General features: G+C 34.3%; 1 protein-coding gene across 1 annotated transcript in view; it reads left to right on the top strand.

Annotated features, from left to right (window-relative positions):
- LRP1B (LDL receptor related protein 1B) overlaps positions 1-27,094 on the top strand; it is a 575,326-nt gene that overhangs the window by 375,930 nt on the left and 172,302 nt on the right. The window contains exons 11-21 of the mRNA XM_065751000.1: positions 1,202-1,438; positions 6,792-6,972; positions 9,787-10,006; positions 11,850-12,039; positions 13,781-13,903; positions 15,759-15,899; positions 19,302-19,427; positions 20,906-21,022; positions 23,507-23,587; positions 25,186-25,353; positions 26,673-26,855. Of these exons, the coding sequence (XP_065607072.1) occupies positions 1,202-1,438; positions 6,792-6,972; positions 9,787-10,006; positions 11,850-12,039; positions 13,781-13,903; positions 15,759-15,899; positions 19,302-19,427; positions 20,906-21,022; positions 23,507-23,587; positions 25,186-25,353; positions 26,673-26,855 (1,767 nt within the window). The remainder of the gene's footprint in view (positions 1-1,201; positions 1,439-6,791; positions 6,973-9,786; positions 10,007-11,849; positions 12,040-13,780; positions 13,904-15,758; positions 15,900-19,301; positions 19,428-20,905; positions 21,023-23,506; positions 23,588-25,185; positions 25,354-26,672; positions 26,856-27,094) is intronic.

Raw genomic sequence — 27,094 nt, 5'->3', positions numbered from 1 at the left:
ACCTCTCCTATGAAGGGTGAAAGAAGCTGGGCTTGTTCAGCTAATAGAAGAGAAGGCTCCAGGGAGACCTCTCTGCAGCCTTTTGATACTTAAGAAATGTGAAGAGGCACTTTTTGTGAAGATGTGAATGATAGAATAACAGAAGATTAGATATAAGGAAGACATTCTTTATTATGAGGTTGGTGAGGCTCAAGTGCAGGCTGCTCAGCAATGCTCCATCAAGGCCAGGGTAGATGGGGGCTTTGGGCAACCTGCAAGTGGAAAGCATCTACAACCATGGCAGGGAGATGGAATTAAATGGCTTTTAAAGTCCTTTCCAGTGCAGACAATTCTGTAATGCTATTTTTGTTCAATTTTATTTGTTTTTAATAAAATATCATTGATTTAGTTCAGTTGCAAGGCATGCAACTAAATCCATTGATAAAAGATGGAAGATAAATCTATTTAAAACCAATCAAACTTCTCACTGTTTTCACTAACAATTAACTCTGAGAAGTACTGGGAAAGTAAAATATTTCTGAGAGGTTTAAGAAGCTTGTTTTTAGTCTGAAGTATCCAAGGACATTTATAACTATTGTCAGCTTATCTCAGTTATTTGTTATTTAATGAAACACTAAAAATCTCTTGAGAAGAAGGAAATGTAGATACCCATGTTTCAGCAGGAAATAAATCAGTATGTCAATTTGTTGTATTCTTTCTCATTTGAAGGAAATTTGCTGTAAGCTTTTGTTTACTTCTGAGAAACTTCAGGTGTAAAAAAAAAATATATGGTGTTTAGTATTTGCTGAGGTCTACAGCCTTGTTATATCTAATGATTTTTTCAGTTATGGTTTATGTTACCCCGATAGATCCTAATGAATTGTAGTATTAAATGTCTGCAGTCCTGTATATGTGCACTGCACATTAGATGCAAAGTAATTCTGTGATCTAGCATTTCTTTTCAGTGTGAACTTTTACAGAAAAAAAAAATAATTAGATGTAAGCAGTTCACAGAAGTAATTTGTATTTTAATTAAGGTAATGTAATTAGCTAGATTTCTTGAGTTTAGATACCTTTGGAATATATAAAAGTTTAATTTTTGTTATTGAATAACGCTCCTGCTCCCCTACTAATTGTGCCAGTTAATTAAACAGTGACATTATTCACTGTAAAGAAGATTAGGCAGCATCGGTTGTTTATGTTTGTAATCTTTCCTTTGCAGGACCAAAGAATGAATTGTTTCTTTTTTACGGGAAGGGACGCCCAGGAATAATACGAGGAATGGACCTGAATACCAAAGTATCTGATGAATACATGATCCCTATAGAGAACTTAGTCAATCCTCGTGCTCTGGACTTCCATGCAGAAACCAATTACATTTACTTTGCTGATACTACCAGTTTCCTAATTGGACGGCAGAAAATAGATGGCACAGAGAGAGAAACAATCCTCAAAGACGGTAGGTGTGCTAACAGATGCTTTAAAACTTCATTTAATCTGCCTTTTGAAAGCAGACACAAACTAGCCCTTCAACAAACTTGGAGTGGTTTTACTATTTATTTATTTATTTTACCACTTGCCATTTATTTTTCCAAAGTGCAGAGATGCTTTTTGGTGATGTTGCCTATGTCTGCTTAGCCTGTACTTTGCTACTGAGTAATTCTTGTATCTCTGCTAGATTCTTTCAGTTGTTCACTACGCTGTCCCATGTATCCTTGAGGTCTTATGAGACTTTTCTCTACAGTCTGTATCACAGTGTGGTTTCTGAACTCCATTCAAGAAGGTTGGCAGAGGAAGGCTCTGTAGTGCAAAATCTAGCAATAATAATAATAATAATAACAATAATAATAATAATTTTGCTGGTTAGTTTTTTTTTCTTTTTCATTTTCTTCTTTTTTATTTTTTTTCCTGATGTATCTTTCCTCCTACCTGTGGAAGCAGTAGGAAGACCTAAGCATTTTTGAGAATCTGAAGATATTTTTACCATGTATTATGGCAATTAGAGAAGTGCTGATATTTCCTCTACTTTCCATCTCTCCTGCAACATTGTGCATGTTCTGACTTGCCAAGCATCCCATATCTTTGTATTAAATGCTTTTTAATAACTAAAGTTCTAATCTATCAACTCACCTTTTCCTTTCCTAGAACTATTTCATGAAATATTGTTTCAGGATCTAATTACCTCAGATGAAATCTATTCTAAACTAATTGCTTTCTAGTAATCAAGAGAAAACAAACAAAACAAAACAAAAAAGCCCATAACAAAATAGTTACTTTAATGCAAGGGTTTCCATTCCTCATCATTCATAACCAATATTTTAATCCAGCTGTCTCATATAAGATAGCTCCCATTTACAGTGAAATTGTCCTTTCTTTAGTATAAGGACTCTACAGACCTCAGTGTGCACAAAAGTCCTTTCCCTTGTAGCTGCAAGGAGCTTGGTGATTGCTTAATGAAGGGTGGTTATCTGGGTAAATAATGAAGGCCCAGCTGCCAATCTGGTAATTCTTTAGTTCACTGTGAATATGGAAATAGATGACACACATCACAGAAGTTCCACTTCCATTCTTTCATCAAAAACACAAGTTTCATTTTACAACAAAATAATCCAAGTGAAGAGTACACAAAGAGAGTAAAGAGAATATGGACTTAAGCATTATGAGCTAATGGAAAAAACATCCTTGCTGAAAGGTGTCAGATAGGTTGAGCTTAGTCTAATCAAACATGCAAATATGAAATATATATATATATGTGTATATATATATATATATACTGGATCAGCAACTTCTCCTAAGTAATGTTTAACTGTAATTTTTATTTTTTATAAATAGCATTTAACAAAATGCCAAAGCACTCTGAAGAGTTATGGATTGTTTGATTATGCATTATTGGTAACCCCAATACTTAAAATGAATATAAATAATCATTGTCATTCTCCCCCTACTTGTTTCCCAGGAGTTTACATTATTAGTTAGAACTTGGAGAAGTTTCATAACTTTTAAGTATGTTTAAAGAATACTTGTTCATCTATTTTTCATGATTTAAAAAAATAATATGGCCTCCAGCCATACCACCTTAGCTTTTATTCTTGTCAGCTCTCAAGAACTCAGCAGGGATAGATTAAATCATTCTCTAGTGCAAGGCTACTAGAGAAAATCAGTTGTGTCAGTAGGTGGTTTAATATTTGCTCGGAACAGCATGCTGCTAAGGAGTTCTATCTGTGGTAGGTGTCACTTCTCAGATTAGAAGTTGTCATTTTTTGTGACTATCAGGTTTTGCAAGAACAGATATGCTAGCTCGAACAACACTGTAACTCAGATAATTACAGTTTGCCTACATGAGAGCCTGATCCTACAAGCTGTTGACTAGCAGTTGAGAATGCTGAGCACCTAACACTGCTGGAGTTTGATTTCCCATCTAGTTTCAGCTGTGATTTCTTATTCTTCACTTTGCAAAATAAACTGGTGTGTAGTATTGATAACTGTTTGACAGCTCACAGCAAAGCCAATCCTAGAGTTGGCAGCACAACGGCAAAAGCAATGTACTTTCATCAGCAACAGAAAATGCTATAATTAAAGCTTCAAACTTTTGAAATCTTTTTTTTTTTTTTATTTTTCTTAATGTTAAAAACTGAAACAGATATTTTTTTTCAAGTGATTGAAATATTATTCAGTTGGACTACCATAAAGATGAACTCACTCTCTCTTTTTTTTTTTTAACATTTCTTTCTTGGGGTCACTGTGAGTCTTAGAGGTTTTTTTTATTCATGTGTAAATATTAGCAAGGATGGGCAGGGCCTAGTTTTGTGTTTAAGTTAGATCAAGGTAAGTCTATCAATCTGTGTTTGAAATCTGTCTAGCTGGTTGGAATGTGGAAGAGCAACTATTTTTATTTTTTTTTAATTTGGTTTATGTCAAGTCTTTTATTTCAGACTATGCTAGGGTAAATTATTATCTCATATTGATGGAGCTACTCCATTCTATACCATAATACATATCGTGTTTATAATATCGTACAATTTGCTACAATGGTTTTAAATATGTTGCTTTTAGAAATACAAACTTCTAAAAATGTTATCTATATTCTGTATATATGGAGCCCACTTACTACTCTTGATTATAAAATTCTGGTAGAAATACAAATGTTAATTTTCCAGTTGCCAAGTGAATGTTCACAAGAAAATGGCCTTTCTTTTACTTCGTTCTTTGTAAGCTTATAGGGCTTCCCTGTAGAAAGTTGGCTTAGAATAGTCAAATAAATTTTGTTTAGCTAGACAGAACAACCCACAGTAAAAGTAAGGAATGTATTCAAAGCTTTTAAATAGTTAAATAAAAGTGAATTTCAATTAGTTTTTATGCGCTGTGTTTGGCTGAGACACATTTGACTAAGGAACGCTTTCACTCACTTTTTATGAGCTATTCAACTGTTGATAGACGTTTATCTAAAACAGTCAACTCTCTGCTCCTCTTTGTGTGGAGATAAATTCTCTTCTTTGCAACAGCTGTGGGTCAGTCTCATCCTACATTATCCTCTAAACTTCATGGGCACATTGCCTTTCCATATCTCTACTCAGCCTTCTTCCATTGTAGGGGTTTACTAGTGAGTCATACTAACATGGTATGTGTTTGTACTGTATTGTCTCCCCCCAAAAAAACAAAATAAGACATTTGGATTTAAAAGCTGATTTCCTTAATATATCAACCTCATATAACTAGGTCACACAGAATACAAACAGGTTCTGAACAAATCACTTCCTGTCCTCACACTTGATGTTAGGTTTTTTTTCAGCGTGTTAAGAAAATTTTTCTGAGATCCCTTGGATTTACTACATACCAGTGTAGTTTCTTAGGTAAACAAGATCTACTTGATGCTTTGTTGGTTCCTTTATATCTTTCTCTTTCCTTTTGTATCACAAAATCCTAAAACATTAAGAAATGAAGAGGTGGTATCAGTGCAAGTTCAATGATTTTACTCATTTTCTACAAATGATCGTATCAAAATGTGATGACACAAAAAAGTGAAATGATTATAATGGAGGAATATCTTTTTCACTATGCTTCAGTTAAGTTGTTTGTTCTATTTTTTTACAAATATAATCAGGCTTCAGTTCTCATGTTCAGAAAACTACTTATATAAAAATGGTAGCTGGTGATACTGCATATCTTTAATTCCTGTTGTTGTTTAGGTCACAGTGGTAGAGTTAAAAGTATGTACACACATCTCCATGAGTGTTTAATTTAACATAAGCAATATGCATGAGAGAACAACTGCACGCTTGGAGATAAAAACAGCTTAACAAAGCTACAAAACCTTTTCATTCTAAACCTGACCTACTACTCTAAACCCTACTGTGAATTTGTTCCAGATGAGCAGAATCATTTCTCAATTACTTTATATATCATTCTATAATATTGACAGGAATTTTCTTCCTCTCATATTAAAACAATCAAACAATCAAACAAACAAAAAACACTAACCCTTATATTTCTTTTCATTAATCTGTGCTGTTTGTCCACTGCCATTGTATTCAGTAGGTGATACTGATAATGGAAAAAGTTTTAAAGCTATTATATGGCTGCCGTACTGTAATTGTCAATACCCACAAGATTGCTTTTGCTTTCTATGTTTAAAAATTGAAAACATTCTTACTGAAATATCTGTATTAAAGAAACTGTTATTTTAAAATTTTAGCATACAGTGACCATCTGTGACTTAATATACTTCAATATTATATTTTTAAATGCTTTTTTTCTTCGTTTGTTTTCTAAAAGAAAAAGGTTATAAAATTTAGGAAAAATTAAACTTGTTGCAGTGGAAGGATGTTTGACAACAGTGTAGCTCTGCTGACTATAGGAAATACGGTGGCATAACAAAACACTGAAAAACACTGTTCCACCAAAGGGCTGTGCAGTCACTTGTCACGTTACAATGTTATTGAGATAGTAGTGGAATCTTTTATACATGCCTTTTATTGAATGCAATTGTATAAAAAGACCAATGTTTCATTTATTGGCTAAAACAGTCATATTTTATCTTGGAGTATTTTTGATGTATGGTTTATAGTAAAATGAAGGTTTCTGCACTGTTATGGGTATTATTAAGTACATACCTTTACAGTCCTATTCATCCTGCAGACTTTCACTGGTTTCTTGTGGGGAACATGATAGTTTATTAGAGCCATAGTCAGTAAAGGTGTTTGGGTTCTAAAAACATTATCAAAGATAAGTTTGTCCCAGAGAAAGCATGTCTGAAAACAAACAAACAAACAACTCCCAGATAAGATGAAGTTTTTAAACTTTGAGTCTTTCAGTGCTCAGTAACTTTGTAATGGAGAGTCATCTTCTGTGGAGAAAACAGAATGTAACTAGAATGTCCAGGAATGCAAGGAGGACCTGATTGTTGTGTTAAGCTGCTTTGTAGGAGCTGAGACTGGTGGGAGTGCTGCTGAGGTGTGCCATGTGTTCCAATCCAGGCTCCCCACAGGCAGCCTGGGACTGAGCTGAAGTGCAGGGTGCAGTTGGTGGGCTCAGCAGCTGTGCTGTCCTACCAGCAGGAGCTGATACAGAAGTTAACATGACCTAATATACGAGTTTTATGACTATGTCCTTAACCCCTGTCGGTTGTTTTCATCAAAGACTAATCCTGAGAGACAGTTAACTTTAATACTGAAATTCAGTGAATATCATTAAAAGACAAGAAAATAATCCAACCGCCAGCATTGAGAAGTTTATTCTAAGCACACTAATGGATAGTGTTAGAACACGAGTGTGTAACATTAAACTTTTATTACTGCCTCTCCCTTCTCTGTCAGATCTTGATAATGTAGAAGGCATAGCAGTGGACTGGATTGGAAATAATCTTTATTGGACAAATGATGGCCACAGGAAAACAATCGCTGTAGCCAGACTGGAAAAAGCTGCTCAGAGTCGGAAAACATTGTTAGAGGGGGACATGTCTCACCCTAGAGGAATCGTTGTTGATCCTGTCAATGGGTATGTAGTAGACTTTTGTATTTAATGCATGTCTTCATAGTATATTGAATTTTGCTCAGGATGGGTTTTTAAAACCATATGGCAATCTGAAATTCTCCAGTAGTCTGTATCTCTAATTCCGGTCAAGAATTCTTGCGTGCAGCCTTCAAAAAATGTGCATACTAAGATACAGTTGAACCTATGTCAAGTCAATTTGAATGTGATTCACCTTTTCCTTGAACAAATTGAGTGTATCAGACCTGTATGTATTTTTAATATTAAGTGAACTTTATAATGCTCCTTTTTATTTCTCTGTAAGTCTCAATTTGTAAGTTAATGAAAACCATATCCATGTACACATTAGTTTACAAAAATAGATGAGAGATATTTTTCATTACTAATATAATTGTTGTTATAGAGCAGATAATAAAAAGAACATTATATTAGAGTGGCACAGTTGTGGTATACCTAAAAATTCACTGATCAGTTTCCTTGTTAAATTCCCACTGGAAAACAATTTAGGCAGGAAACTCTAGTGTCACTGGATTGATTTCTGTTTTTCTAATATTAGAATGCATTAACACTGTCAGGTTTTCACTTTTGTGCTTGTCCTTTGAAGAATGGAAGTGACTGTGGACAGGGTATAGTAATTAAGGTCAGATAGTAAGAATGTAAAATCAGACCATAAAACATAACCATACCTGCAATTACTTTGTTAAATTTTCCAGCTGAGTAAATGCATGGCATAGGAAACAGTTTATGAAGATGTATTGTCTGAAAAGGACTATTATATAAAACACTTCTCTAATAAAATAACTTGCCCTTCATGATCACACTTCTTATGGAAGCTTTTCCTGAGGGATAGCTTTTATTATGGCATTTTAATTACGTTTAGAAAATATTAGTCTTGAGATAACCAACACGGAAGCATTTTGTGATACAATTAAAGCACATTAATGTAAACGTCTGTTACTGTAAGCATGTTTTAGCTTATGACATGATAACTACAATAAGTACAGGCAGAAAGTTAATGGAGAAAAGCTCATTAATTGCTCTTCAGCAGTCATGTAAATATCTGCAAAACATATTTTTGTGTTCTAATAAAATAAATCACATACTGACCTGAGTCTTTAATTAAGCAGTAGGGCATACACAGCTTTTATGATTCTGTGATTAAAAAGGATATTGATTGAGTTAAAAGTACTACAATATTTTTAATTCTCATAGAGCAAAAATCGGTTGATGCCCTTAATGTATATTTGCAAAGACATTAAAATAACTGAAAAAAAGAAACCTTTTGTATGGTGGCTTGGAACAGAGAGTAAAGAAATAAAAACAATATATTTACGTAAAACTGTGGCATGTGTTGAGCATGTGGATATGATGATACAATTATTTTTTTCCCCAAATTCTTATATAAAAAGTTTGTGGATCAAATTAGACTTAGAAGTGGCTTGAATACAATCCTTGATGAGTGGGTTTGAAGTTTACATCATTGTCTTTTAATTGGAATGGATTTGGCAGGAAGACTGGTTTTTGCTCCTGTGTTTTCTTCCTTTGGAAATATGGCTATTTTCAGAATTAAAATGACAGGACATGAAGTTTAGATGTGTTAGGATTACACAAGATTTTTCAGAAAGTTTAATTTTCTTGATTTTTATAATTATGAAGTCATGAAAGTGAAACATCTAAAAGTCATGATACCTTTAATACTCAGAAGTAGGAACGCATTTAAGATCCTTGTGATATTTTCCTCTATTTAATGCTTATTAATTGCAATTCTACATTTGACTTTAAAGTAAATGTCTCTTACAAAATAGATATTTTTTATCATTGATATTACTATGCATCATACTATATAGAGTGCTATTCTGTGGTTTCATAAATTACACATTGTCTTCTATGCATTTCTTACCATGAAAATATGCTATCTTCAGCTTTTGTGTAAGTATATGTTGTGTATTTAAATTGTTGAAATAGAAACATGATCTGCTTATTCATGATTATGCGTGATACTTTTCTCATTGAATTAATGTGATTAAGTAACTAATTACTAACTAAATAAATGCAAGATGTGTTCTGTAGTGTCCAGTAGAGTGTATCTCAAAGAAATAATCTGGGCTTGTACTTTTAAATGACTTACTCTGATGCTTGCTTGTTTCTCTAGAGTAACAGGATTTTGTTTTGTTATTTGGGGGGGTGGGGGGGGGAGCTGGATGTGGGGGGAATGGAGTCAGTTATCTACACTGCTGTTACTTAAACCATAAAACTATGATTCAATTTCTTATCAGATATTTTTAAAATGCTTTTTCTAATCATCTATCAGTGATTTTGGAAGAGACTGCTCATAATAGTTCTTGAGTGATTTGACTGCTTTCAGGTGGAATGTGAAGTTCACAGGACTTCAAACTTTGTAGCTATTAAACTAGATTGTGATTACTATATATATTGTAATTTCTTGGAATTATTAGGCATAATTTAAAAAGGCAAATGAGGCTTAGCCAAAAAATAGCAGTCAATGTTTGAACTTCGCGGCAAAGTCAATAAAATTCTGTTTTAAAATTCCACCACAACTCTTCCACCTCTCATGTCTGTCCATTTGGCATTTATATAGTCCATACAATATGAGAAAAAACACGTTGGTTTCATCAGGGTTCAGTATGTGTGGAAGGTCTCTATTGCTATGGACTTAGAAACAGCAATGGAAAGACATACAAATACACGGAGAAGACAATATTGCTCTGAATTGTGGGTGTACAGTTCCAAACTTCTGCTAAAAGTCTACAGTATTATTCACGTGATTGAATCTGAATGTTCATTCTTATAATTTAATAGCTGGATGTATTGGACAGACTGGGAAGAAGATGAAATAGATGACAGTGTGGGAAGAATTGAGAAGGCATGGATGGATGGCTACAGTCGGCAGATTTTTGTGACATCAAAGATGCTATGGCCAAATGGTTTAACTCTGGACTATCATGCCAATGTGTTATACTGGTGTGATGCCTATTATGATCACATTGAAAGGATATTTTTGAATGGAACAGAAAGAAAGGTAAAAGAAAAATACTGCTGCTTTGCCACAGGCATGCTCTTTCTCTGCATTTTATTGTGTTATGTTAAAAATGCTTTTCGAGCTTTTTAAAGTCTGCATAACCCTGCAGCATGTCCAGTGTCATCTCTGTTGAAACAAGTGATGTTGGCAGTCTCCTGGAGGAGAATATAATACAGCTTGAAGTTTTCATTTTTGCTTTAGAAAGTGACACATAAATTGTGTTGTTTTTTTTTTTATTATTATTATTAATTCATTTTTTATGTGACAATGAATTGCATTTTGATTGATTCACCAAGCTACAAAGAGCTTTTCAGTAAAATAGAAAAAAAAGAAAAAGAGAGTCGAAAAACCCTCACTTTCTTTTGGCTCTTCCACAGTCAGGCCTTCATTTAACTTCACTGGGTAATCTGCTTTTGATGAATCATGAATCTCAGCAACCCATTGGAAAATTTGTGGTTCTGTGCAGAGAGGAAACACTCAGCAAGTGCAGCCAACCATGGAGAGATTGTTTTAGTACTTAATAATGGCTGCAATATTCAGATGCAAATCTTTATAGAAGTTCTGGGTTATTTTGTAGAAACAAGCTTAGAAGAAACATATGGAAAACAGTTGAAACTGTTTGGAATCTAATCATTTGTGAAGGGTTTAGCATCTGTTTCATGAAATTAGTGCCCTGATGACTGAAATTTTTGCTGTAGTGTGAGTAGACATTAAGTCCATTTACTTCTATGTGGATTTCTTAACAAATCTGTGACTTTTCCTTTACACTGTACTCATGATTTCCTCTGTATGATGACCTTCATAGGGCCAAAATGCAGATATCTAGAACTGCTAATATTAATTGCAGATACGGTTCTCCCTGGAACTCATCTCTGTACATTTACACTCTTCTTCCAAAATCCTTTATATTGGATGATCTGCTGTTAAGTCTATACCAATACAATAGCACTGCAGTTTGTCACAATAGCTAGGCTGGGATTTAGATTTAGTACTTTTGCTCCAAATCCATCATGGTCCTGTAAAGGAGGCAGGAGGAGGGGAGAAAGACATTTTTTAATTAAAGATCCTTGTCTACTTGCAATGCTAGACATGTTGTAAAGTTCCTGGACAGAGCAGTTCTAAAATAGTAAATGCAGTTGCCATGGATTACATATGGATTACTGGTGAGAGATGGTGGTTTTGTCTCCCACCATTACTGCTGAATAATAAGCCTCTGTTTTCATAAACGTCATATGGGGAAAAATGGTTTTACTATTTTGGGAACAGACTGTGGCATGTGTTTAGTTTTTTTCTCTAGTTTTTATTTATTTATTTATTTTCTGTTGCACTCTTTTTCTTTCTCTCCAGTTCTTTTCTTTTTGAAGTTACCACAACCCAAAATAAATTAGAATTTTTTCAGAAATTAATCATTTGCAAAAAACATAAGTTCATAACTGTTCTCTGCTCTTGGTAGAAGCAAAAGTATTGAACTAAAACCTAGCTGAGGTAAAAATCACTCCCAAATATGGGATTGAGATGTGTGTTTGCTGCAGAAGATGAGTTCAGCAACATTTTATAAGAAGCAATATTTGACATATACTTGTAATATACTGAAACTGCCTTGCTTCCATGGCAGGGAAGGAGATAGATGTTTAAGAATCTTCTTAAAATGAGTGTATACAAAGTTCTGAAGTTAATTTTTTATACCGTTGCAGAGATCAGATTTACAAAATTTTAGTGCATTAAGTTTCAATGTTTGGGCACAGTGCTCATCTCAGTTTTCCTATGTCCTCTTTTATGTTCTCTGTTGTGTGTGAATTTATTTTAACCTGTCCAATTGTTACGTGACGCCAATTAATTGCAGGTAATCTACAGTGGAAAAGATCTGAATCATCCTTTTGGATTATCACATCACGGAAATCATATTTACTGGACAGACTATATGAATGGATCTATTTTCCAGCTGGATCTCATCACAAGTAATGTGACACTGTTAAGAAGTGAGAGACCACCTTTGTTTGGGCTTCAGATTTATGACCCACGTAAACAGCAAGGTATTAATAAGATACAATTTCTTGAAGATCTATTATAAATGGACATTTTCCCTCCTAACTTTGCAATACTTTGAAAATACTAGTTAATCAACAATAGTAAAAGGAATATGCTGATTATCACATGGCAAAGATACTACTCGATATTTCAGTCTCATACTTAACTAAAAGTAGTGAGACAAAATAGTATTCTTAACTGCATTTGTTTGTATATATTGCCATTTTCCTTGTGTCTGAGAGAGACTGAAAATATAAATCAGAATAGACAATATGTATGCATTGGCTCATACACACACAATGCATTTTTTGCCTTTCCCTTTTCCTGGGGAAATATCATAGCTCCTTTTAGTCTTTTTCCTTTCTGTAATTTTCTTCTCCACCTTGGTCTCCATCAGCACCATATGACTTAGCCTGCTGAAAGTAAATGGCACTGTTAGCAAGCATACAAATCAATGGCCTCTTAGTGCAGTGGAAGAATAGATTTGTATTACTTGTTTTGAAAGAGAAATATGATATAAGGCCATAGAGTAGCATGGGTAGCTTTCACATAGTGCATGCATTTTAATTTACAGATCTATTTTTAGGAAGTAAACCTTGGAAACTATTTATTGTATTCAGCATTAAGATGAATGATGAATATTTGATTTCTGTAGTGAAAACGTAGTTCTGGTTATAGTCCATCACTTCTGATGTAAAGTAACCATTGGGAATTAGCTTAAACAAAACACGGTTCTAAATGTTGACAATGTTAAATATTAATCCCTATTAATCTTAGGGATTAATTAATGTCTATTTTACTGGGCTATCATTTTTACATGTACTAGTAGAACAGTACTTGCAGTTCCATAATTCCTATAGAAAACCAGATACCCTTGAGTGTTTTGATTTCTGTAACATCTGATTCTGAGAAGAAAAAAAAAAAAAGAAACAAAATGGAAATTATACTATTTACCCCACTGCTACTTAGTACATATACAACTTTAAAACAGTACATATACAACTTTAAAATGTACTTTACTCAACTGTAATAGTCATGCTAAATGGCTAAACTAATGGCATGCTCATGCTAAAACTGTTTTATTAGGTGTTTCACAGGTACCCTGTTCTCAGGCTTAAAGCTCAGCTGTGTTATCACAGTATCATCACTAGTATGCAGCAGTTCTTGGTAGGTGATTAGAACAACTGGCAGCTGTCAGTATCTTCATGTGAACAGCATATGGTGTTTGGGGAGAAACAACAGTGGAAAAAGAAGTGGAGGAATAGCAGATGTGTTCAGAAAATGGAGAATAATATTTGCCTAAAACTCTGCTTTCCGTAGATGCTGTTATACTTCTAATTCCTGTTTCTTTCTCTCTTTATAAGTCTACTTTTGTAGTTACATTGTTTTAATGTGTGCAGCTGCCAATACACTTCAGATCATTTCTATGCATACTACTGAATTTCTTTAAACTACTACATGCATTGTAATCTGTCAGCACGTGTACCTGTGACATATTGAATAGTTTTTAGTGCTTGTTCATCTTCTTATAAAAGTGTGATAAAATTCTGTGAACTGATTATATCACTGTTTTTACTCGTTCAGGTTATTGCAACCTGATTTAATATCATAACTAATAGCAACCAAACTAGGAAAATAATGAGTCCCTAATAAAGAAAATGAATGTAAAAAGATATTCATGTGCTAACATTTCCTTATGCTAGCATGGCTGTTGATTTTTAAGTGACTTTTTTTTTGCTTTTACAGGTGATAATGCATGTCGTGTTAACAACGGAGGTTGCAGTACTCTCTGTTTAGCCATTCCTGGAGGCAGAGTTTGCGCCTGTGCTGATAATCAGTTTTTGGAGAAAAACAGTACAATCTGCATGAGTAAGCTGTTTAAAGAATATATGGGTTGATACCACCATTAAGGGATAAAAACAATTATCAGAATAAATAGTAAAAAGCTCTTCTAAAGAATTTTATGATTTTATAGGACAGAGATATTCCTTCAATAAAGATTCTAATTGCAGTAAGTCTGACAAATACAGTAAGGACTTTATTGTAAAGACAGACAATTAGGCACACAGTATTTAGGGATGAAATGCTGTGGAAATATTTTACAGTGTCTGATGCGATGGTAGACTTCAGTATTTCCATTGCCTCTTTCACAGAACACCAGAAATATCAGAATTTCCTGATGAAATATATATATACCAGCTTATATATCAGATTATTTTATGAACAAACTATCTCAAATTGATATCTGACATAGAAAACGTTTATGCTGAATCTATTCATAAAATACTTCAAATAGGCATTTATATATGTAATACACCCTTCATAAATTATGCAAATTTAGCTGTCCTGCTAGTATCTCTTCCTTGGATATCTTTATTGAAATGCCAATAACATTTTCTGTGTTCATAAAAAATGTGGGAATAGAAATATTATATAATGTATAATATGATATAAGATATATTATATGTAGGTGTATTTTAAAAAATGTTTGCACTCAGTATTTGCAACACTGAAAATTCTGATTGTTTTTCTGGGTCTCATTGGTCTATTTCTTCGACTGTAACATGTAAAACTTTACATAGATCTTCTGATTTAAGCCTAGAAGAGGTGAGTAAATCATAAGGATTATTATTACATGACAAACATTACTGTGTTTGCAATTACCTTGAACTTGACCCAAGTTCATGGTGTCACTAGGAAAAGAGGTTAGACACCTTCAGATCTGAATCAAGCTGGTTTCCTGTTTTTGTTTGTTTTTTTCTTCCTATAAAATTTCAGTGCTCAGCTCTTTTCAAAGACTTTGGTGCTCCTAATTGAGTCATAATGTGTATTTTACACATAAAAAATTCTTAACCTTGTGTTGAGAAATGTATCAATCTGGATTTATCAATAAGCTTAAGGCTTCCTATTTTTTATTCTACCACAGTAGAATATTATCATTTCATATTTGCAAAGTTTATACTGTGCACAATGCAGGTGTTTGAGGTGTTGCCTGGATACAAGGATCAGCTTTTCAGTAATCATTTTTTAGTCCTTAAATGTGCACCAGAAATTTAATAGTCTGTAAGAATTTTTTCTTTATCAGTGAAGTATTACAGTATTTTAAACTGTACTTTTACACTACCATCTTAAGCATAAATTTAAAATTAAAAGAAAAAAAAAAGGCCTGAATGGCATTCTGTTATACGTTCTCCTATTTATTAAAAATACATGATCTCAACTCAAACCTGCATACTGCTGCTTGCTTTACATGGAATTGCCTCAAATATACAAAGTTTCCTAAATACTCTTGATAAGTGGTGTAGCTGAAATACTAAGTCATGGCTTGAGCCAGTGATTGAGCACCTGATGGGAAGGCAAGACCAGCCCAGGGGAGCTCAGGAGCATGAGATGCACCTGAGTGACAAGAAGGGATGTAACCAGGTTCCACCCCTTCACAGACTTTAAGTGTTGGAAATGGAGGCGAGGGTATCTTGCTGGGAATCTCTTCTTACCTGAGGCCTTCCAAAATTAAGCAGCTTCTTTACTTTCTTTTTGTGGCTGTGGTGTTGGAGTTAATCCTCCCTTGCTGCAGCCAGAGACCTTGCTGAGCTGCTGTCATCACTGTGATTTCCATCGCATTACAAGTAGTAGCAAAATAATTTATATATCTATACACGTAGGGGTAGCATTCTGTATGTATCAAGATATTAAGTCATATGTGCATCTTGGATATTTTTTGTAGTTAAACATGGAGAAATGGCACCACAGTTGTGCAAAGCTGAACAGTTTCAGTGCAACAATAAGCGCTGTATCCATGATCGCTGGCGCTGTGATGGAGATGACGACTGCTTGGATGGCAGTGATGAGCACGCTGACATTTGCTGTAAGTATTTTTTCATCTTTTTAACCCATGTTTCATGGAAGCAAAATAATACGTGTGTGTTAAATTCAAGTCTGAGGAGAGCCAAACACAAACTGTAGTACGTGGAGTCATTCAGATAACTCATTTACTTTTTCTGCATATAGTAATGGCAGTATTTATAAATAACACTCACATATTGGTTTCATAGCACAGTAAAAGAGCAATGTCAGTCTTCTGATTTTTGACCCAACAATAGATTGGCCATCTGTGGATGTATTTGAAACTCAGATTGCCATAGTCCTAGAACACCTCCTCTAGTGTTTCCTGCTTGAGTGGGAGTTCTTGCTATGTGACATCCAGATGTCCCTTCCTACTTCAAGTGATTCTGTTTCTGGATTATTTTTTTTTCTTCTGTTTTAAAAAAACAAAAACTAACAAACAATACAATACTTTCAGTTATAGCAAGATATCCTGTTATCTTTAAAAACATTATTTTAGTGCAGTTGTATTATTGTTTGTTGCTTCTTTGTTTTACTGTAGAGAATTGACTATATTGAAATGAAAAATACTAGTAAGAGTACCTGTATCTGTGTCATTCCTGGAAGCTGCCTAACCTACTATGAAATGGGAGCTGCAGTAGTGAAAGTGTCTCTTTCCACTGCTACAATCTGAGAAAGAAAGATGGTTTCTCTAAACCAAATCTCCTTTACAGAAATGAAAATACATTATTCCTTTCTCCATCACTTGTAGACATGAAGATCTGATCTCCTCTTTTACTCTGAGGCATTGTTCTGTCTGTCTGAAAACTTTTATCATGGTTTCTCATTCTTGTGTCTTTGAGACAAAACAACTTGAATCTTTTTTTGTTGTTAATATATTTTTTTTCAACATTGATAAACCTAAGCATACATCCTTGGGTAAAACCTACTTGTTTCGTAGTAGCTTGATGTTGTTTATGCACACTGAGCTAGTGACCTTCTCTTAAAGTACAGTCTTTTTCTTCATGACTGTTACATATATCCAGTTTTAATTTTTTCTGTGTTTATATATTTTGATACCTGTGTGAAATAGACATTACTGATTTTAAATTGAATTCTTTTTAAGCCATTTTCTTCTGTTGATCGGAGTTGTACACCTAATGTTCCAATAGAAGTTATTGAACTCCCTCTTCAAGTATAACAACTAATAAAAACAGTGAGAAGAAAAATCTTTTGACAGTGTCAACTTGATTCTCATTTAAATTAGTATAATTTAGGCTAATTTGTTGATCAAACCTTGTGATAGCCAGAGGATTTTTTACAGGTATAAGTGAAACCATATGACCCAAATCTGTATATGATGGATAGTTTGTGTCCAGAGTGTTAACAGTAATCTCTTTTCAGCAGTTTCTATAGAAACTTCAGTTGTTCTTCTGGAATTAGTCAGAAAGGTTTGCAGTTATGACCAGAATGCACACACGTGTTAAACATATAAAAGCCAAACTTTTATGCCATTTAAAATAATATCTATGTCTATATTAATAAAGTAAAATTGAAAATAAGCCTTCATGCTTAATTTTATCAGGTTGTTTATAAAAGACTTTTGCCCTACTTATATTGCAAGCAAGTTTGCTTTATAAGCATTATGAGATTTGGAATACCTTTCTGCCCAAATTATTAATCACTATCTTTACTTTCAATACTCTTGAACCCTCCAACCAAAACATATATGAAGGGTTCATGTGCCATGGGTATCACACTCGCTCTGTGTTGTTATCAGTGGGCAGAAAAGTAGAAAGGTCAAAGATAAAAGCTTCTGAAATGTCAGGGATAAGCCTGTAAGACGTCCTTTCATTTTAAATACCATTTGTTTCCAGATGCACGTTAAACTTTAAAAAAGAGACCAGATAATTGAGTAGGTGGATAGGAGCTTGGGATTTTTGTTTTTAACTGAGTGCTCAAAACTACGTACTTTACAGCTACTGTGTAGATGAGTAAGGTCTGCTAATAAGAGATCCTGTTATTAGGAAAAAAGCAGAACATACACACTTGTTTCAGGTGGGAGAGCAGCTCAGTAGTATTTATGTGATTTGTATGCTCTCAAAGTTTTCATGTTTCCTATGGTATTTGGTAGCTACCAAGAAGAAGAAATATTCTACAACAATACACAGGATGCCCAGAAATGAGCAGGATTAAGTCATTTGTGGTTAATTCTAATTTACTAGAATTTAAGATAGCTTAAGTCATTGGATGTACAATTACATTTTTGAGATAGACGGAGCCATGTTTTTTCTCTCAGCTAGTGTTACACAAATGTTTGGTGTCATCTATCTGCAGATAAACCTCTCTTGAGAGAGTAGTGGTTAGTTATGTTTGTTTGTAACTGAAGGAAGATTTGTTATTTTAAATGTATTGTGAAACTGCCTAATTCTTTGAGTTTATTCATGTTATCATTTTTCTATAACTAACTCATTGACAACTTATGTATAAAAATATATACATTTATTTGAGGATTTTTTATTCCTAATGTTATTCGTGCCAAACATAACTATGAGCTTGATAGCAAAAAGCATTGAGTTGATGGATCCCACTGATTACCATTTCTTGTTACATTTTGCAAAGTGAATCCTTAGGTCAATTTTTGTTGCGTTAATTTTAGAAAATTATTCTAATCCTTTAAAATTCACAGCCCTAATTCACCCCAGATAAAAGCTTGAAGAAATATAGTAGTTCCTGTTTTATTCAAGATGAACTTAGGAAAATATCTTTTGGTTTTGCATAATGCAAATTACATGACATGACATCGTTTGAACAGTTTGATGGATGTGTGTATTCAAACTGTCAAAATCATTTCAGTGCCATGCTCCCAGACAAGTTCTATCACATACGTGGTATGGGTTTACTAGTTTTACTACATTTGGGAAATAAAAGTTGTTTGTTAGTTTTTTGCTTTTTTTAGATCTTTTGTGTTTTAAGCCTGTTGAATTTCTGAGATCATGAAATTCTGTGATAAACCTTCAACTCAGTACTGTAAACTCAGGGGTTTAATCTATATTATATTAGAGATGTGCAGGCTAATCCTTGCATTTGAACTATTTTGGAACCAGAATTTTCCCTATTTGCTTTTGGTATCTTTTTATTTTTACTTTTAAAATGGCGTTATCTTTTATCATTTAGAAGTTAATAAAAAAAGAGTTCCATAGGAATTTATTATGTATTCTTTAGTTACTTTGTACTCTTTAATTATTGGAGGACTATTTAAGTACTTTAATATTTTTTATAGACTCTATTGCTGAGCAGTTTTCATGTCATGATGATGATGATGGGATATCCAGGATAGCCCTTCTAACTGCATCCCTAGGGAATATGAATTATATATTACTTTCAACTGATTTTCTCTGATGTTTCCTAAGGAAAAAAACTCTTCTGTCTTTCCCCCCCATAGTCAATCATAGCTGTCCTGAGAATCAGTTTAAGTGTCAGAATAATCGCTGCATTCCCAAGAGGTGGCTTTGTGATGGAGCTAACGACTGTGGTAATAATGAAGATGAATCAAATAAAACCTGTGCAGGTAAAAACTTTACTTAATTCCAGCTCCATAAGCAATTCTGTGCTGTGTACTGAACTGAACCAGTCAGCTATTAGTAACCTGATTATTGTCATTTTAAATTAATTCAGATGTTGATGCCACAAAGATGGAATACAAATTATATTTTACTTCATCTTTGTGCTTGATTGTGCTTTTGAAAGTAATTCAGCGCTTAATCTGTCCATATGGGCTGACTGTCAAAGCATTACTTAGGTACGAACTTGTTCCTGCTAAATCTTTTTTGTCAGTTAGAATTGTTTGTTAACATGCTCTGATGAGTGAATTTTATTTTATGCTGACAAAAGCATAATTCCTTACTTGGTTTCCCCACGGTGCCTTGAAAATTGTTTTCATTTGTAATTTATTTTCTGTATAATGGATTTTTAAGGAAATGTCAAGATGAAGTTTGTTCACTGATTCTACCACCATAAATCATGGAGTTCCAAATCCATGATGTTTACTTCTTGTCAGTATGTCAGTAGAGTCTGCTAACAACCATTGAATGTTTGCTGTACAGAATATCAGGCATCTTAAACTGATGGCTCTTTAAAATAGTGATGGACAGCATTGCCATAAATTCCCAGTATACATTTTGTTTGATCTAATTTTTCTTATATTGACTGGTCTGTTCACTGATTGTTATTTGTTTGTCTAAAAAATTTCAAGCACCAATACAGGTCTATAGATTCCATGTCAGCATTACAGTTATTGCAGACTGTAACACGTATTGATGTCTTTTCATATTCAAGTTTGTAATCATAGTCTATGTTACTATTTCTTTCACGGTTTTGAGTTCCCATTTTGAATAAATACAGTTGTAGGGCCTACTTTGTATGTTAGAGCTTACTGATATTCTATTTATCAGATTTCAAAATCGTGTATGCAGTTACATAATATAATTTCTTTTGATTAGCTTTGTTTCGTCAGAGAAAAAGCACGCATCATGTACTTCAATGGATCATTGTTGTTGTGTATTTGCAAATGGAAGGGTGTCAGGAACAGCGAGGCCAGGCTCACTGTATGCATTGTTGGGGCTCTTTTTTTGTGTGTGTAAATATGAGTCTCAGTACATAATTGTGTACACTAGGTAATATGTTTTTTTTTTTTTTGTTAAATAAGATTCCTATTGCAAGTTAGATGTTCTTATACCCTGTTTTTTTTGTTTTGTTTCCATTTCAACTCTAGCATAAATATAATTTTATCAAGCATTACTGTTCTTCTGACTAGTTTTGTGTATTCACACTAACAAGCATATGATTCAAAGATAGATTGGACTGAATCCTGCATATTTAAATTTCCCCTGAAATCAGTGAGGTGAATGATGGTTAGATAAAATGAAATGAGCAGCCAGTCCAGGAGATACCATCTTGATTTGCAACTTCTACGTACAGACTTAAACCAAAAGATCTAACAGATTTAGTCCATTTCCCTTGCATTTTTGGAGTGTTTTGTCTTGACAGCAAGAACATGTCAGATCGACCAGTTTTCTTGTGGGAATGGACGCTGTATTCCAACATCATGGCTGTGTGACAGAGAGGATGACTGTGGAGATGAAACTGATGAAATGACATCCTGTGGTAAGTGAACATTCCCTTCCACTGGAAAACAAGAAAAAAGCATATAGTAAATGTATGAATGAAAGTGGCTGCTGGCATGTGTTCCATAAAGATAAATCTTAAGGACTCCAGATGTGAGAAAATCTATGGAATAGGACTCAGTTAATGAATTCTGTTGATCTGTAATCCTTTAAGTTTATTTAATTTTGAATTCTTCATGAGCAGCAACCACTCAAACATTAATTGAGTTTGTTGTTAATTTTTAAGGCCATATTTCTTCTTTTTATAGCTGCATTCGAGACTTTTCAAGATGTATACATATTTGTTATGCTTCCTGGAGCATTAACCTTCTTTCCTTTGTCTTGTTTTGCATCATGTTTTCTTTCTCACTGAACTCAATGTATCTTACAGTCTCTGAAATTACTTCTTTCTGTGTAATGGTGTGACATGATATTTGATATTAATTTCTTAGTTTCTGTGACTAATCATACCTTGTATTCTTGTCAATTTGCAAGTCTTAATACTGTCTTCATAATTTCTCTCCACATATTTTGTATGGTATACACTGTCAGATATCTGAAATATTTCTCCAGATCATTTAATTAGCATTTATTTCCCCTGCTGTTTTCCAGTTTTGTCAAACTTCATATATATTACATACTTGAGGTTCTTGATCATTTATTCTTGACCACCTTGTAAAAATATGTTAAACATTTGGTTTTTCATCTTTTCTTGTGATTTGATGACTAAAGAAAGGCATTTAACTGTCAAAAGTATGTAGCTACTCAAAATTTTTCCATGAAATTGTTTAAAATTTCTTTTTGTTCTGATGATTGCTATAAGAAAATTAAATTATGGTTTGCTTTTTGTTACCATTGTGAATCATATTTAAGTGCAACAATTCTTAGCTGTGAATAACCTCTGGATGATATTGGTTCAAGAACTTATGTATACTTATGTCAGTCTATACCTGCAGTGAGCAGTACTGGAAAAAATGATGCCTGTATGTAAGCACTCTTTTTCTTAAAATACAACCACGTTTAGTAAGAATCATGACATTTCTGAAGAAGGCTTGAGAACAGAATGTGCTTATTTTTCTCTTGCTTTCATAAAGGAAACAATGCTTAAGATCATGTTTTGTGTCCATCTGTCTATCTGCCATATCATTAGCACTCAATCACTGAAGGGTGAAGATAGTATCAAAGAAATGGAGCTTTCCCAAGACAGCTGGATAGCAGAGAGAAACAAGATTGGTGCCTACAGTGAGGAGAAACTTCACTGAGCTCAAGAGGCACCTTTGTTGTTTTCCTCGTCTGCTGGATAGTCCACACAAGGACGAATGTAAAACAGCTCTAAGAGCTGCTGCATTTATTTGACAAAGGGAAAGGATTGCTGGGGTGGCTGTAGGGACACTGAGGGACTGAAAGAGAGAGAAAATTAGTAGAGAGGGTGGTTTTTTTTTTTTTTGGTCACTCCTTTCTCGTGTAGATGCAATAAAACTAATTGTTTCAATCTTATGATGCTCTTGGTGATCTGAGCTTTACTATTTAATGCAGCTGGTTTGTTGTTTCATGGTTGTTTTGTTTTTTTTGTTTTTTTTTTTTTTTTGAAGGTAAAATCCTTCCTAAGAAGCCATAATAATAATAGCTTTTTAGCTTAGTCTCTTGAAGATCTGTATACAGATTTTAGGCTGCTCCTTTCTCCGTTTGGACTGTCAGACTTCCAGATTATTTCCTATGAATTTTTAAGTTTCGTGAAGTGGATTTTGATATAGTGCAAACACAGTTTGACGTGGTGATGGTATTAATGCACATAGCTTGTTCGTTGATTTCAAAAGAAAAAGCTGGGAAAAAATCAAGTTCAATTCAAAAGTATTCAAAGGTGGTATATTAGGTAGTTTTGAAAACAGTGTGGTAACAGAATAATGGATAAGTCACTAAGAATAATAGCATCTCATTTTTCTACTTTTTTATTTCAACAGGAATACACACAGGAAGTGATTGTAAATACTGACATTTTAATTTTGTATTTTATCATGTCATTGTGCAGTAACTTTTATCTCTTCAATGTTCTTTCACTTTGTACTTAACCTTCTCATTTTATAGTCTTCCATTTCCTGTCTTTTACTGGCAGCCATTGCATTTGGAGAACTTTTTTTTTTTTAACCTAAATGAAAATGCTGAAAGTACAGCTTGTGTCAGTTTTCAATTTATTGGTAAAGACAGGCCTTGTATGATGGGAGTATAGCATCATGTCATATAACACAGAAGAATACATTTCATTGATCCCTATTGAGAAAAGATAGGTATTGGCCTTAATTTACTGTTAAAAGCCTTTTTATCATCTCTTTTCATTCTCTTACTTATTCTTACTTTCTAGAGTGTCTCAGACAAAGGTTTGGTACCATGTATTTGGCTTGTTTAAATCATGCATGCAGGACAGTGGAAGAATATTACTAAAGACTAAGTGTATTAAATAGTTCTTGGTTTTGAATGCTTTTTACAGAATTCCCAACGTGTGAGCCGCTAACTCAATTTATTTGCAAAAATGGAAGATGCATTAGCAGCAAATGGCTCTGTGATTCAGGCAAGTATCAAGTGTTCAATATCTGAAAAAAAATATAGCAGATATTGCTTTGTTATTGTTTCTTTTGTGATTGATATTACCAGTTTGGCTTGTAGCTGGTTAGAGAACAGTATCTCTAAGTTACCTAATAGAGAAAGCTGCAAAACTGAGTGTTTATGTCAGAATTGGTGCTGTGGATATGGTGATAGTTGCAAGTACTACATTCTGTAGAATAAAGTGTGATGTAATCTTCAATCATTTAAAAAAAAAAAAAAAAGTAATAACAACATGGCATATATATTTTCTGCTTCAGGAAAACAGGTAAGTTCCAGTGACAAAACACCTACCTTGTTAGTGGGCAAGTTCCACTTAATGAATGGCAATTGTCAGAAGGCAAGCCTAGGAAGACTTTATGGTGTTTTTGATTCTTTTGCACTAAAGGGAGTGTATTTAGCAGTTATACATATGAAATTTTTTTCAAAGATTATGATGTGCGAGGAATGTCATACCAGTCTTAACAAAATTGGTCTGGTTCTTCATCCACCACAGAATTTGACATGGCTGTAATTTTATGAGGCTGAACAAAATTCACATCTGTATACGGACAGATTCTCTAAATTATTGCAGTGTGCTAAAATTATGTGTAAGGAATCCCTATAGTGTTTATATAGCATCTTTTCCTTCCCTTGGAGATCACAGTCAAATAGGCAGAACTGCAATAAGATTGTTGTAATTGCTACAATAAAGTAAGGTATCACTAAGCATAAAATAAAACAGCTTAATTTGGGTGCATCTGTATTTAAACAGGAAAAGAAATGAAGAAAATCTACAGTTTTGTAATGCTGACTGGTATATGTGACTGAATAAGTGTAAGGATCTTAGACTACCTAAAATGAAAGAGCAGTGAGTGCTGTTAGTGGAGTTAAGGAACCATATGTTCCTTTATGTGTAGACCTTACAGAAAGATCCTAACAGCTCAGAGGACTGGGCAATCACCACCCTTGTTTAACAAGAAAAAGTGCCAGATTCTGCACCTGGGAGGGGTCAATCCTGTCTGTATATACAGAGTGGGTGATGAGAGGCTGGAGAGCAGCCATACAGAAAGGAATCTGAGGGTTTTGGCCAACAGCAAGTTGAATCTGAGCCAGTGGTGTGCTCTGGAGCCAAAAGGATTGATTGGACCCAGGGGATCTCAGGTCCAGCACTGCCATCAGGCAAGGGAAGATATTGTTCTGCTCTGCTCTGTGTTATGTGGCCTCTCCTCCAGCTCTGCATGCAGTTTGAGTGCCATGTTATAAGAAGGACATAACACTATTAGACAGCACCCAAAGGAGGGCTATGAAGATGGAGAAAGGCCCAGAGGGAAAGGTGCATGTGGAACAGTAGAGACCTGTTGGCTTATTTGATCCATTACCTGAAATGGGACTCAGTGATCCTTGTGGGTCCCTTCCAACAGAGGATATGTAATGATGTATGTATTAGAAATAATTTTACCGTATACCTGTGGGAAGCTAACAAAAATACTGTTTCTACTGTGTTGTTTTCCTTTCTGGAAATAGCCTGTTTCTCTTGACATCTTTCATTTAGATTCTGTATCTTTTAAAAATCAACATTTGCAGATGATGACTGTGGTGATGGAAGTGATGAACTAGGCTGTATCCACTCATGTTCCGCTGATCAGTTCAGGTGTTACAATGGGAGATGTATCCCAAGCCATTGGGCATGTGATGGTGACAATGACTGTGGAGATTTCAGTGATGAAACCAGAACAAATTGCACCAAGGAAGGTTAGCTATCTTTTTCTTCCTGCCTTTTTATCACGTATAAATATAGAAAATATTTTCTTATGAACGTAAAGGACCTTTCTTTAAAATAGTGAATGCTTCTAAGCATTGCTTGGTATGGAAAATATGTGTAGCTTATAAATCCAGCAAGGGGAAAATGTTCAATTGGTACAAAGAAAGGGAATTAGGTTTCAGAAACTTCAGATTATACGTGCAAAGGATGTTCTATACATAATAAAAAAACAGTATGTTGACTATAAGTATATTTTTTTATACATATTTCAGATGGTACTGAAGACTTAGTATGATTATTGCAAGTTAGAGACTATAAATTACTCTTTTAAGTTTTGCAGGACTACTGAGAGTCATACAGACTTTGAACATATTAATTAAGCTTAATTTTAGGAGAGCCAATTTCCAGCTCTTCAGGGAGTTAGTTAACAAAAACCCCTAGGAATCCATTCTGGCAGCAAGAAGAAAATCCACAGTTAGTGCAAGAAGAGAGGTAACCTGAGAATAGTATAGGGATGCCATTAGGCTGTGTAAGGATGGGGTAAGAAAGGCCAAGGCCCAAGTAACTTATGATGCAAGTCTCTTAGTAATTCAAGGTATACAGAAGCTATCTTTTTTTTTTTATTATTGTGGTACTGAAGCAGAAAAATGTTTTAACCAAGTATAGTGTAGTACCTACCAAAATAATTTATCTGTAGATATTGATTTGCCTCCTAATTCACTCCTGCATCAGGGCATAAAGACCTTCTCTACCCTCTTATACAATATAATGTTCTGTTGGGATTTGAGTCACTGTGTCGGAAATAGGTGTTTTACAAAGTCACAGTCAGTCCTAAAGTGTCCTGCTCTACCATGTTTCTGTACATTTGTCCAGGAACTTAGTTTTGCTTTAGAACTCTGGGGGTAGGGGAAGTGGGGGCAGAAATACAACAGCAAAGTGACATTTAATAAAATAAAACAGCAAGTTACAGCTAACGATACCAAAACTTAATAGAATAATGCTTTCGGGGGCAAACAGGATTGTCTTTTTTTGTCTTTACTAAGAAAGAATTTAATTATTTAAAGTAGTGCATTATGAGCACTAAAAGCAGTGGTAATGGCTGGTATGGGAAAGAGAACTGAAAAGGCCCTTATGTTGGAAATACTTTGAGACTATCTGAGGTTTTCTTCTGGGGGAAGAGTGAAATTAGACTTATTCCTATGGACTGTGGTTTTGGCTTCAGTTGTGAAAGGGGATTCTAATTCATTGTAAACTTTGCTTGGAAAAAAACTCAGAGCATATTCTTAGGTGTAATTCTCCTTTTTTTAAGAAACTCCCTCTCCTGGACGATGCAATGGGAAGGAATTTCAGTGCAGCCCTGATGGGAACTGTGTTCCTGAGCTATGGCGTTGTGATGGAGAAAAGGACTGTGAAGATGGCAGTGATGAAAAAGGCTGTAATGGAACGATCCGGCTGTGTGATGGAAAAACTAAGTTCTCCTGTGTGAGTACAGGTATGTCTTTGTAGTCAATGCTCTCATTTATTCACACTGAGTCTGTCTGTATGATTTACTCATAGATGTGCTATGGAAATACTCCTTTTAGTGTTTAACACTACTTGAGGAGATGTTATTTACAACAGGAGTAAAATATTAATATGCTACTCTAACCCGTTTTCTGATTTATATTATAAAATGGATGTCTTTTCAGTTTATGTAAGGCTCAAACTGTCCTGTGTGACAGTACATCAAAA

The sequence above is a fragment of the Cyrtonyx montezumae genome, unplaced genomic scaffold (assembly GCF_038088225.1).
Source record: "Cyrtonyx montezumae isolate F1298 unplaced genomic scaffold, pur_monq_1.0 scaffold_7, whole genome shotgun sequence".
Lineage (NCBI taxonomy): Eukaryota > Metazoa > Chordata > Aves > Galliformes > Odontophoridae > Cyrtonyx > Cyrtonyx montezumae.
Note: the sequence above shows the minus strand (reverse complement) of the source record. Positions and strands in the feature narration are given on the sequence as shown.